General features: G+C 50.9%; 1 protein-coding gene across 1 annotated transcript in view; it reads left to right on the forward strand.

Annotated features, from left to right (window-relative positions):
• Positions 1-13,934, forward strand: part of CACNA1I (calcium voltage-gated channel subunit alpha1 I) — a 111,780-nt gene that overhangs the window by 19,360 nt on the left and 78,486 nt on the right. Inside the window, exon 3 of the mRNA XM_052641077.1 lies at positions 1,227-1,360. Within this exon, the coding sequence (XP_052497037.1) occupies positions 1,227-1,360 (134 nt within the window). The remainder of the gene's footprint in view (positions 1-1,226; positions 1,361-13,934) is intronic.

Here is a 13,934-nt window from a genome sequence, read left to right on the forward strand (position 1 = left end):
GTCACTATGTCGATGCCGTTAGGAGCCGCCTCCTGGACCTCTCCTGTTCTCATCTCACGGAGATCCCAGGTGGAGGCCTGACATTTGGCCCCTATGGCACACGTACACCTGTAGTGCAGGGTGTTGGGTTTATACCCATTTTACAGGCATGGAAACATCTAATTCTGTCTCCCTGAGAAACTCAGATTCCTCCCGAGAGGAACTGCCCTCTGCTTCCTGTGTTCCCATAGGACTCAGAGGTTCCCAAGCCGCCCAGTTTCTCCAATTCCCTTGGGGGTACATGTTCAAGATCCAGACCCTGGCCCATACAAAACCTGCAGAATTAGAATCTGAGGTGGGTCTGGGGTCCAAGTGGGTAACAAGCTCCTGGGCCGGCCCCAGGGTCCTGGGTGGAGTTAGAACCTATTATTAACTTCAGTGAGTACTAGACTGGCTTCCCTACCAGGTGGTGAATTTAGCGAGCATTCATCTCTGGGCTCCCAACACTCAACCTATGAGCTACACAGAGAAGGTGCTCAGCCTCCATTTGTTGAATTGAATTGTCTTTAACCTTCGTTGATTCTGGAAGGAGGGATTCCACCCAGGCCCCATCCCCAGGAAATAGACATGAGCCGGTGATTGTGGCCGTATTTGGGGGCTTCCTTTCTGAGCAGAGGAAGACATCATGGGGACGTGTGCCCAGGGCGGGTGTCAGGCCTGTTTTGAGAAAGCTCCTTCCATGTGTGTTTAGGAGACAGGGAGACCTGAGTGTCATTTCTTCCCTTCACGGCTGTGGGAACTGTGGCAAGTTTCTGAAGCAGTCTGAGGTGCCGGTTCCTCATTGATAAAATGGCAGCATTCAAGGGGTCACTCAGAGAACTGAAGAGGGAATGCAGAGCAAGGATCTAGCCCAGGGCATGGCAATTATTAGGGAGACCCCCCTTTGCCCACTCCCATCTGGGTCCCTTGTCATTATGCTGGCTTTTAGGGAACAAATAGAGGGGGCTGGAAAACCCTGGGCAGGCTCATTCCCCATTCTGGGCCTCGCTCTCCTCCTCTGTGAAATGAATGCCTTGGACTAGGACCTCTGAGGTTCTCTCCCAGACCAGGAGAAGATGTTTCCAGGTCTCTCCCTGGGTCCTCGTGTCCATGCCCGTGTTCCCACCTCACACCGTGGCTCCAACCCTGTGTCCTGCTCTGGGACCTCACACTGTCCCTTGCTTCTTGTCCTCCTCCTGCCCCTGCAGGTCTTTGACGACTTCATCTTTGTCTTCTTTGCCATGGAGATGGTGCTCAAGATGGTGGCCCTGGGCATTTTTGGCAAGAAGTGCTACCTTGGGGACACATGGAACCGACTGGATTTCTTCATTGTCATGGCAGGGTAGGTAGACCATATCAGACAGGTCCTAGCCTCTGATGCATGCCAGACATCATGTAAATAATCTCTGGGGCTTCTTGGTAATAATGATAAAGCTGTGTGTTATTGTCTGGATTCCTCCTGGGCCCCTGTGATGGAAGGAATGATGTGCCTTCCCTGAATGGCCTAGACAAATAGACATTCCTTCCCCCTCATTCTGGTGAACTGTGTGACTTCCTGCGCTGTCAGCTGATACTGGGTCTGTTTTACACTAACTGTGACCTTAAGAAAGCTACTTAACCTCTCTAAACCTCAGTTTCCTCATCTGTGAAATGGGGATAATGTATAACAAAGGACAGCTCCATTAAGGTGAGCACCCAACAAATGTGAGCTATTATTATTATCATCCTAGATCACTTAGCAAGTTAGAGATCCAGCACAGACTCTACCGTCTGACTCCAGACTGTGGTTATTTCTGCCAAGATGTAAGCTATAGTCAGAAAGAGGTCAGGGGACAACAACCTGTTTGGAGCATCTCGGACTCTGCTCTGTGCCTTGTCCTTCCTTTCCTGGGTTAAGCCAGGCTGGTGGCCCATCCACACATTCATCCCACAGTCAGCAGTTGACTGAGCTGCTACCAAGTGTCAGCACTGTCCCAATGCAGGGCAGGAAGGATAGCAGATCTAGACATAAACTTTATCCTTCCCGAGTACCATCTGGAGAAAGGCATTCAGCAGCCACACGGGTGAACCTGCCACACACTGAGACCAGGGCTCTGGGAAAGAGTTATGATTCTCTGAGAGCATCTTTGCACTAGGCTGGGGACTTGGGGATTTGACGACTTGCCTGAGGAGGTGACGCACGCACAACAGCTGGGAGATGGACAGGTGTTAACCATGCCCAGTAGCGGTCAATATGGCAGAAGTGAAAAGCATGGTCAAAGAGGCTAGAGACCCACGAGTGTGTGTGTGAGTGTGTACACGTGTCAGTGTCCGTGAGAGCATGTGGATTTGCATACATGTGTGTGCCAAGATATGTGTGTGATGCCCTTGAGAAGTTGCAGGTAGGGTGGCCAGGCAGGTGGCTGAGATGGGAAGTCAGTATCCCCATGTACACACTGAATTCCGCCGATGTGTCCTGAAGGGCAGTGGTTTGCTCGCTGGTGTTCTTTAGAACGTGACAGTATCCTTTCCTCAGAGCTGTATTCAGTTCCACAGCCACATTATCAGCGATGATTTAGACCGAATTAGAAGGTAAACTGGGTCCCTACGTGGGAGCTGTGTTGCCCTCTTTGTCAGATTTTTCCTGCTCATTCTCATCTTGGTTTGGCTGGAGGACATCCTTAAGTAGTTTTTTTTTAAATTGGATTGGCCAGAAAGTTCATTTGGGTTTTTCCATCACATATTAAGGAAAAATCCAAATGAACTTTTTGACCAACTCAATAAAAAGAAAAGGTGCTTGGATAGTGTCATTTTTCAGTCTTGCCTGTCCAAGCATATATCCCTTTGATCTCGGTGGGTGAAGGGCAGTTTTTGTCTGCACTGCTCCAGAGTCGCAGTTTTTCTCCATCAGAGCCCTGCGTGCGGTATCATCCAAATCGACACCATATATTGCAGCCGAGGCCACTAGAGATCTGATTCTTCTTTGTTGGGAGAAACCTGCTTTTCCTTTGTTAGAAGCTTGAAGGTTTTCTCCTTACCTTCAGAATTCAGACATTTCTCAAGGACAGGGATCGCTTCCGGTGGGGCCTTTTGGAACTCAAGACTTGTGCATCCTTCAGGTCAGAAAAAAATTATTCCGTATCTTGTTTGTGACTGGCCATTCTTCTCTGCTCTCTCCTAGAATTCCCAGTAAGTGGTTATTTCCACCCTCTCTCTATTCTCTACATGTTTTGTTCACCTCTCTTACAGATTTCATCTGTACTAAGAGAGAATTCCTTGACTTGGCATTCTGAATCACTAACAATGTCCTTTTCTCAATTTACTGCCCCTAATGGAAGTGTTCATCTCATCTGTGTCTTTTTAATTCTCAGGATTGCTTGTTGCTCTTGAATTTCTTATTTTTCAGAGCAGCTTGTTTTTATGGATGCAATATTCACTCATATCTCTTCGTAGATACAAATTAGGCTTTAGTGATCCTGAAGTCAAAGTATAATTTCCAGAAAGTTAAAAAAAAATTACCCTCACACAAATCTTAGGAGGAACATGTATATTACAAATTTATTCGACTCATTAATGAGGAATCAGCAGGATGGTAATTGTCAGAATCAGGAAAACAGGTAATGGAAAAAAAACCTGGGGATATGAGGTGCTTAGAATCAAAGCTGGTTAATGGCCTTATAGGGTCATAAAACCGTAATCTTTGGGGTTATCTTTTTCTATTGGGCAGAAACCACTTACAAATATCTCCAAGTTCACATGTAATTTCATAGCAGCCAGACCTTTAATTAACAGTAAAGAGTGAATCAGACCAAGTTGTGTTCCCCCAGATAATGAAATAATCTTTAGATGGGTCTGTTAAATAGTGCTCCAAATGATATCACGAGAAATGCTGCCCTTCCTTTGCCGAAATTCCAAATTTTAGGATGATTTTTCTTAACTCTTGTTTCAAGGAAGTCATTTGTTTTGCTGGCTCCACTGACTGCCTCCCATGAATGCCCCCGCCCTGCCCTTTTGCCTTGAAGAGTCTCCTCTATTGCTTAGCGGTTCCCCTCTGTCTGCTCATATTTATTAAAAAAGACAATAAAGATCTAAACTGAGTGGTCTAAGGATCTGGGTTGGCTTCAGCATTGTGGCGAGGTCTCCGTTTGATATCTTCTCTTGGTCTTTGGGGTGGAGACGGGACGGGGGTGGGGTCCACAGGCCAGCAGCCTCCTGGGGGGTCAGGGAGCGCTGGGTACATGTGCAGCCCCATAGGGCCCCATACTTGAAGCAATGCTCTGCTTTCATCAGTTTGAAATTCTTTTTTCTTTTTCTAGTGGTTGTTGGTCTTCCACAATGGAATTCTTTCTTTGAAAATTTTTGTTGGAGTATAGCTGCTTTACAATATTATGTTAGTGTCTGCTGTGTCAGCAAAGCGAGTCAGCTGTATGTATACATATATCCTCTCTCTTTTGGGTTTTCTTCCTGTTTAGGTCACCGCAGAGCCCTGAGTGGAGTTCTCTGTGCCACACAGGAGGTTCTCATTAGTTACCAGTTTTAGACGTGGAAGCCCCAGTTTATATGTAGTAGTACATCTCTGTCAACCCCAACCTCCCGGTTCTTCCCACCCAGCCCTTCCCCACCTTGGTGTCTGTGCATTTGTTCTTTATGTCTGTGTCTCTATTTCTGCTTTGCAAACAGTTTCATCTATGCCATTTTTCTAGATTCCGTATATGTGTGTTAACACGTAATATTTGCAATTCTTTTCTTAAAAAGATTCCACTTTACGTTAGTTTTTCTTACTTTTGGCTGCGCTGAGTCTGGTGCTGTGCGTGTGCTTTCTCCAGTCTGGGCAAGCAGGGGCTACTCTCTGGTTGTGGTGCGTGGGGTTCTCATTGCAGCAGCTTCTCTTTTTTCGGAGCAGAGCTGTAGATGCCTGGGCTTCAGTGTTTGCAGCACATGGGCTCAGTAGTGGTGAAGCTTAGCTGCCCCGAGGTATGTGGAATCTTCCCGAACCAGAGATCCAACCCGGGTCCCCTGCATTGGCAGGCAGACTCATCCGCTGTACCACCAGAGAAGTTCGGAAATTCTTAATACACTTTGAACAGGAGCCCTACGTTTTCACTTAGCACTGGGTCCTGGGAGTTACGTAGCCAGTCTTGGCTTGGCGGTGGGCTCAACAGAGACATTTTTGTGAGTCATGAAGAGCCCCATGTGGGATGCTAGGAACTCTGGTGACCCAGAGCTCTGGGTCCTTCCTGTTCTTTGTGCCTAGGGATGGTGTGGGTGCAGAAGGCAGGATGGGGAGCCACAAGCCTGGGCTTCAGAGCCCAGCTCCCCCCACCCAGTCCCACCCAAGCCCGCAGCTATAAATGTCCCGTTTCCTGAGCAACAGGCCTGCCATTCTGAGGACGTTTTCCTCCTTCCTGCTCCTCCTTATCCCCAAATTACTGGCTCGCTTTTCAAGCACAGAGAAGACAGAACCTCCACACTGGAAGGTGCCTGTAGAAGTCAGAGCCTTCACCTCCATATCCAGTCAGCCCCTGCTTGTGTGCTGCCACTGGAGGCAACTCACAAGGCAGCCAAATGCAAACTGGGACAGCTTTTGTTGTCCAGTCCCTAAGTTGTGTCCAACTCTTTGCGACCCCATGGACTGCAGCACGCCAGGCTTCCGTGTCCTTCCCTGTCTCCTGGAGTTTGCTCAAACTCGTGTCCAGCCTAATGTGCTGGAAAGTTCTTTCAAGGAGTTTGAAATTTGTCTTCCTGTAGCTCCCGCCTGGTGGTGGATCTTGACACTTACTCATTGACAAAGTCAGCATTTATTGAGCACCTACTGCATACCAGGTGCTACGCAGAGGGCACACAAAAGGAACAAGACAGATGCTGCTGTGATTTCATAAAGCTCACGATTTAGGAAACAATATAAAACAGATAATAAAGTTCTAGATAAATTCTACTTGGGACCAAAGCCGTTGCAGCAAAGTGTAGAGGGCCATGAGGGTGTGGACTGGGTCTGTATACAGCTTCCTGAGGAAGAGAGGCCTAGGGGTAAGAGTTGACCAGCAAGGGGTTGGGGAGGGTGTCTTGGGTAGAGGGGACAGCACGCAGGGGTCCTGGAGGGGCTATTTGAGGAAGAGGAGGCTGTCAGAGCCCAGGGACCCATGGGGTGGGTGGGTGCTGAGAGACGAGGCCAGAGAGGGGGCAGGGGCCTGACCGCTCAGAGGTGTTAGGGGCTCAGTTATGTCTGACTCTTTGTAACCCCATGGACTGTAGCCCACCAGGTTCTTCCATCCATGGAATTCTCCAGACAGGAATACTGGTGTGGATTGCCATTCCAGCAAGGGTGTCCCCAAAAGACTCGTGACAGCCTTCACACGTTGGAAAGAGGCACATTTCCTCCCCTAGTCTCCCCTTCCCCATATAAAATGTTCCCAGCCTCTCCCGCTGTTTGTCAAAGGAGGGGAGGTGGCCTCCGCTGCTGGACCTACTTTAGGCTGTCTTCCCTGGCTGGGGGGAAGGACCCCGGCTTCCCACTGATGACTTGTGGGAGAGAAAAGGGACTGCCCTCGCCCGGGACCATGCGGGATTGTGGCCTGCTGAGGGGCTTCGCTCTCTGGCCCCCCTAGGTTGTGTGCTCTCCAAGCTAGGCCTCTCCTACCCTGGAGCTAAACACAGGTGATTTTTAAAAAAACACACAAACACCCACCTTTGCATTTATTGTTATTAATTTCATTTTACAATGATCTCTTAGAGTCTTGTTTCCATCACTCATTACATTTTCTTCCTGTGCTTGATCAGCCCAGGACAGCAAGGCCCTTGGCACCTCACTAGAGGCTCTTCCAGTGTGTGACAAAGCCCCACTCATCAGTGGGTAATAGTGGAACCTACCTCACTGTGTTATTTAAGCTATGCATCTCTGCCTTAGTCCATTAGGAGGTCATGAAATATTCACTGACATTCTCTTTGAACTTGAGATTTTCTTTATCTATATATCTCCCTTGCTGCATCATACTGGTAATACTACCACCTCCCTTAACCAAAAAAATAAAACCACATGAAATGGCCATTGACAGCTGTGGGGAGGGGTCTGGGTACCTCTGTTAAAATCTTTCCCAAGAATTCTGATGACTGGTGTCTGGGAGGGGTGGGCATGGTGAGCCAGGGCTGTAGGGCTGGGCTGGTAGGGACCTTTCTAGAATGAGTCTGAGCCAGTGCCCTGGCCAAGGTCATGGCTGGTGTGGGTCCCGCCTTGGAGGAGCTCAGGGAACAGGAGTGGCCTTGAGTCTGATGTCCCTTAAAAGCTTTTGACTATGATGGGATCCTGGAGAAGGCCTTGGCGTGGAAAATGGAGCTGCTGAGGAATAAGCATGAGCTGATCAGGAATGGGCTCTTAAACATATGTGCAAACTTGTACCCCTTCTCTCTGCTCCTTGAAATTCAGAGAGCCACAGGGTTACTGGGGCACAGGTTAAAATACAGATTCTGGGGCCTCATCCAGGGGATCCTGACCCAGCAGGTACAGAGGGCCTAGGCATCTGCATTTTATGCAAATGCCCAGGTGGGTCTGGGTTCTTTGGACCCTCACAGAGCTCCTCATCAGGAGTCCTTCGAGTAGTGAGCATGATTCCCAGTTCTGGGAACCACAGGAAGAAGAAGAGGCCTGGGGAGGGCTCTGTCTCTGATCCGTGCCCAGGATCTGAATTAATTCTCAAGACAAGCAGATGTGCTCTGTCAATGAAACAGTGGGGACTCGTAAAAATTTCTGTCATCGTTAATAATATTAACACGAATAGCGGTAACACCAGGAACTCTGCACCTTGGCCAGGGAGGAAGGAGGAGGAGGGGCTGGGCCAGGATCTATCGTGCCCTGGAAACAGCTTCTCCCCAGAGTGCGAGGGGGGCAGCTTCTCCAACCTGACTCTTACAAGCTCTCGGGCAACAAAATGTCAATAAGAATTGTTCCTTATCCCTGAACTAGAGCTTTCTAAAGAGATCAGGCAGGCTTGTCCCCTCTGTGGTTGCTTGCTGAGAGTTCCTATTGTCCAAAGTGGCCCATCAGTGGGACTTTAAAAAGCAAAAGGAATTGAATCCTCTTAGGCATTATCCAGGTGAAAAAAAAAAAAAAGAGCATCTACTGTTTGCGGAGTACTCACTGTAGGCCTGATGCTGTGCATTATCCGGCCTAATCTTCAGACTAGCACTGTGAGGGAGGGATTGTGGTCAGTTCCATTTCACAGATGAGCACAGCGACAGGGAGTGACCTGCCCGAGGTCACGACCTAGTAGGGGGCAGAGCCAGGAGTTGCATCCAGGCAGCTTGGCTCCGTGGGCTGGCATCGAATCCTGGTTCTGTGTAACTTGCTGGTGTATCTGTCAGGGATGCATTGGACTGCAAGTTAACAGGACATCTCACCACAGCACAAATACTGGGATGTTTTTCCCTGCATAACATGATGTTCCGAGGTCAGTGGTTACCAGTAATGGCTCTGTGATGTGGGGGCTGACGTCCTTGTAATTTTCCAGATCTTCTTTTCATGGGCACAAGGTGGCTGTTGAAGCTGTGGGCGTCATGTCTGCATTGAAGGCAGGAAGGGTGGAGGGAGACAGGACTATGCTAGCTGTGCGTGTCTACTTGGATCTGGAAAACAACATTTTCTTTTCTAGATCCTTCCCCATCCCAGCACACTTGGCCAGAACTGGGTCTCATGGCTGTGCTTAGCTGCAAGGGAAGCTAGGAGAATAGAAAACATCATTGAATTTGGGTAAATCAATCAAGAATTGTTCCCTGGGGCCAGGCAAGATTGAAAGAAGAGAGAGTGCACTTTGGGTGGGCAACTCTCAGAGTCTGCCACCCTCTTCTCCTACAACCTGTGTTTCTTCATTTGCTCTTGGCCAAAGCTGTGGCCCTACCATGTCTCCAAGTCCTAATTGGAGCCTCAGGAGCCCTGCCTGGGCTCTCTGGGGATGTACATGATCTGCTGAGAAGTCTAAAGTCAATTGCCAACCCGTGGAAGCCCCGCAGAGGCTGGTGCCCACTAGCAGGCTTGCTGTGGTTACTGGTGTGAGAGGGTCACCACCCGGCTGTTTCCCGAAGCCTTTGCTGCCTGCCTGCCTCCTGCACGGCTCTATGTACTTGATCTCTGGGTCAAGGAAGCACAGCACATGTCGCCAGGTAGAATCCTCTTGGGTCTATGACTGATTTATCCTGGGCTCTATAGGTCTGTCTCCTGCAGGGCTTGTGTGCTCCAGGGCAAGGCCAAGGCTGAGCCATTGTCCCGGAGTCCCTGGAACTTGGCCCCAGGGCCAGCACAGAGGGGAAGCTCCATATTTGTTCCGTATCTTTGTGTCCTGTCACTGCAGAGCTGGGGTATCTGGGGCCATTTTCTTTTAGCTGAATCGGCCCTTGGGTGGGTGTGGACCTGGGAAGGTTCCAGGGAAAGTCCTGGTGTGGATGATTCTCCATTTGCATATGGAATAAAGTGGGAGGGAGAGACAGCATGATGATCACCACTCTGGTCCGTTTCCATGGAAACAGGATGCTAGATGACATGGAGGACTGGGTAGGGGGTAAATCACCAGAGATTCTCAGGCTACAGGTTGACAAGCCAGACACCAGTCAATCATAAATCAGTCATGATTCTTTCAGTTTATACAAACAGGAACCCTCTGAACCTTGTTTAAAGAAGCTTACTATCCCTTTTCCTGAAAGTCCAGGGGTCTCTGACTTTAGGACCCGCTCAATCCAGGATCCTGAAAGATGTCACCAGGCAGTGTGCCCTCCCATCCTACAGCTCTTTTCAGTCCTCTGACTGAGGACTTCCATCCATGGCAGATTTCCTCTGGTTTGGAGGGGGGTGGGCAGAAGAAGGGCACAAACTCCTCCCTCCAGTTCAACAGAAAGACACCGCTGCTTCCTTAGCCACTCTAAGCAGAGTGGGAGCGAGCCTCGTTGGCTTGGATTGGCTGGAAAGGGTCATGTGCTCATCCCTGAGCCAATCACTGTAGCCTAAATGAGGCAGCACTCTGATTGGCCAGACCTAGGTCAAGGTATATGCCCTGGGCCAGGTGTGAGGTTGACCTCTCTCATACCACATGGTCAGAGAGTGGGGAGGGTGCATTTGGCAAATCCCAGGACTGTTACCTACAAGCAGAGAAGGAAGCTCCAGGTAGGCACAAATCAGTGATGATGCCTAGGTGGGTTGTCAGAACTAAGGTTTCCTGACTGGGTTGTGCTTTCTTACTCCCCCACTGTCCTGAGAACTTGAGGCTGTTAACCTCATTTCCCAACTGGGGAAATGGAAGCTCAGAGAGATCAGCAGCCTGCCTCAGGTCACACAGCCTGTAGGGACTGTGTGATGTGTTCAGGTACGACTGTCCCCAGAACCCATCCTGACTTGCAACTTGAAGGGTTTTACCTTTTCAGAGGCCAAAAGATCCCAGTCGCTCTGCCCTGGAGGACTTGGATGGCCTCACCAGCTCTCAGAAGGATGTGGGATGAGTCCCGGAAGAGGGACTTTTTTCCCTGAGGCTCTGGTGGAGCCGATAGAATCCCTATCTGGTTTCCAGCAGCTGTGCCCACCGGCCGTGGTGCCAAGACTACTCTGGAGTAAGGGAGCTGAATTTTGTGGGAGGCAGTCAGGAGGCATATTTTGGATATATACTAAAAAATGATAACACTATTTGCCTGAAGTTCAGACTTAACTGGGCATCCTCTATCTACCTGGCAACTCTACCCAGAGATAAAGCCATTGAGTGTTGTCCCCTGCGTAGAGCCTTGTGGAGAGATGGCCCAGGGTCTCCTGCTGCCGAGGTCCCCAAATTTCTTTTGTGGCCCCCAGTTCCTCCTTTACTCTGAACTTGGCCTGACTTGGTTTCAGCCCATCAGTTTCTTTGTCAGGTAGGCTTAAGAAACCCAGTTCTTGGACTTTGCTGATGGCACAGTGGATACGAATCCACCGGCCAATGCAGGGGTCGTGGGCTCGATTCCTGTTCTGGGAAGATCCCATATGCCGCGGAGCAACTAAGCCTGCACGTCACAACTATTGAGGCACCACTCTAGAGCCCGCGCTCCGCGACGAGAGAAGCCACCACAGTGGGAAGCCCGCGCACCCCAGTGAAGAGTAGCCCCGCTCGCAACTAGAGAAAGCCTGCGTGTAGCAAGGAAGCCAGTGCAATCCGCTCCCCGCAAAGAGAAAGAAACTTTTTTCTGGTCTCGTAAGATTTGTGTGACGGTATCTGGGCAATAATGACCACCAGTCATGAAACACTGGCCAGAGTCAAGCGTTAACATTATCAGTCCCTAATTTTCTCTTTCCGTGATTTCCTCTCTCCCTCCTGCCCTCCCTCCACTGAACACCTACTATGTGCTGAGTGCTGGGATGCTGGCATAAGCTGGTGGTCTAGTTACCGCCCGACACGAGCTTGAGTCATCATAGAGTTGCCTCCTGACAGATGAGTTGCCATTTCCAGCATCTCAGCTTCCTTTCCATTAGCTACATCTTACATTACATTTTAAGAAAGCCCTGTGAGTCCCTCGTAAAGATTGAGGAAACACCCTATTTTTATCAGTAACACTCAGAAATCATCTCCTGGGAGGGGTATTTCCTGGAAAGATGTTAAGTCTCAGTCATTTTATGTTGCTTCTTGTCAGCTCCTAGATTTTTTATTTTTATTTTTTTTTTCTGATCTTGTCCCTCAAGTTATTTGCTTGACAAGCTGGCAGGGGGAGCTGCCTCCAAGCCAGATGCTGGAGAGGGGGCTGGGGACCTAACTAGGGCTCTGAGCCATGCCCTGAGGAACAGGGAAACGACAGCACCCCCTCGAGCCAGAGGTGGCCTGGGGTGGGATCTGAAAGCTGGGAAGGGCGTCCCAGGGAGAGAGGCTGACGGATGCAGAGGCATGTCTGCTGGTGTATTCTGGGCAACTGAGATGTTCGGGTGTGCCTGGACTGCAGGGCAAATTGTGGGTGGTGATGGAGTCTTGGTTGGGGAGCCTCCAGAGGCCCTTATCGCCTGGGCTTCCCCCGGAAGGAAGTGGGATCCAGGGAATGGTTTAAGCAGAGAGCATGTGATTCGTGGGCCAGTGTGCCCCGAGGCAGCAAATAAGGCTGTGATGTAATAATGGCTGGCTTTCGTGTGCCAAACCCTGTCCTGGTGCTGAATCCCCATGTGAACACATTTCATCGACTCCGGGAGGTCAATTCAGTGACTTGCCAAGGTCACCCGGTGCAAACCCCAAGCAGGGATTGGAACCCAGGCTCTGTGCTCTAAACATCCGGTAACACAGCCTCCACGGTTGCTGGCCCTATTCCACATGCTGCCGGTCCGATTTACTGGCTGGCTGTGGGAGTTGCTCTGCCGGACCTGATGACTGATGAAGTGTGGGGGGCAGGTCGTGCAGAGCTCCTGGGCCCCTCACTGCTCAGCTGGGCTCTGTCTGTGCCTCAGCTTCTAGGGTGGGTTCCCTACTTCCTCCAGGGGAAGGGCTGTAAAATGCCTGGCACAGGGCGAGTGCTCCGGAAAGCCCTCTGAAGCAATAGGACTCTGCAAGTTGCCAGGGAGAGAAACCAGTTCACATGACACCTAAGCCCCAAAGGGAAGGGGCTGGCTCGTGTGCCTGGGCAGAACAGAGCACAGATCCACGGTTTGGGTGCAGCTGGGGGGGAGTGCTCCAGCCATATGGTCAGGATCCTGCCTCGCCCCGGTTCTGGCCTCTGCCTTCCTCTGTGTTGGCAGAGATTTCCGGCCACCATGGAGGCAAGATGGCCATTAGCGCCTCCGGGCTTCCTGGTGGTGGCTTAGCCAGGGAGAGCATCTCTCCTCTGCAGTCCTGGCTCAAGGGCCAGCAGCTCCTCACGGCCCATCCGGAACTAGTCATGGTGGCTGGTGGTGGTCATGGGGGCCAGTGTCTGGCAGTAGACTGGGCCTGGGTCTCTGTGCCTCTCCTGGGAACCAGGGGAACAGTACAAGGGGGTGGCTTCTTAGCAGGAATCCATGAGGAGGGCCCTAAGAGCAGGTGTCCAACCTGTCCGCCCACCCTGGCATAGCCTGCACTTCAGCATGGCCACACCCGAGCCCCTCTCCCCAGACGACGACACCCCATCTGACACCCCATCCGGGAGCTGGGTGCAGTCACCCTCCTCCTGGGGTGATGTCAGGACGAACACGCTTGCTTTAAAGCAAAATTACTTACCTAATTAGGCGCTTGGGAGCTGGCAGGAGGTAGTGGGGGGGGTTTTGTTGGTTTTTTTTTTTTTAGACTTTTAGCACTGAAGCTGCACGATAAAGTAACTGTGTAATTAGGGATTAATTTCTCACTCCTGCAAGTGATGTCTTACTTGGGGCCTGAGGGAAGTCAGCCGGATGGTTATTCACCCACAGAGCAGCTCTCTTCCCCTTCTCTTTTGTTGGTTGAGGGAAGAATGTGCCTTCAGCTCTCCCGAGGGGGGAGGTGGCTTCTTCCGTCCCAGGTGTTCTTCGTGCTGCATAGATTCCCCGAGTCAGTGCTGTGCCAGCTCTGTGTGGTGGGGCTGGAGCAGGCTGTGTCTGAGAGATGCCCGGCCAGCATCCAGCTGGTTGTTCAGGGATAACGCCTCAGCCCCACCCCCGCTGGTCCAGGTCTGATGCACACAGCCTGTCAGGGTCCCCACTGGGATTGCACTCGCTTTGCGTTTGCAGCGTAACCTGCTCACTAACAGCCCCTTGCTGATTTTTCCCTCTCTGCTCCCTCTCTGGGCCTCCTGGGATCACCTCCCAAGTAAACTGAGGCTCCTGAGTCCTTGGCTGAGGTGGTGTTGGGGGATCCCAAGCCAGACTGGAGGTGAGAACAGAGTGTGGGAGGAACCAGAGCCCAGAGGGGTGAGGGCAGCCCGCGGTGCAGGGAGGGGAGAGCAGGGCTTCCTGGAGGAGGGGGTCTTGAAGGCGGAGAGTGAGGAGGATGGGCTCCACTCAAAGGAAAGGG

This window comes from Budorcas taxicolor, chromosome 5 (assembly GCF_023091745.1).
Source record: "Budorcas taxicolor isolate Tak-1 chromosome 5, Takin1.1, whole genome shotgun sequence".
Taxonomy (NCBI): Eukaryota; Metazoa; Chordata; class Mammalia; order Artiodactyla; family Bovidae; genus Budorcas; species Budorcas taxicolor.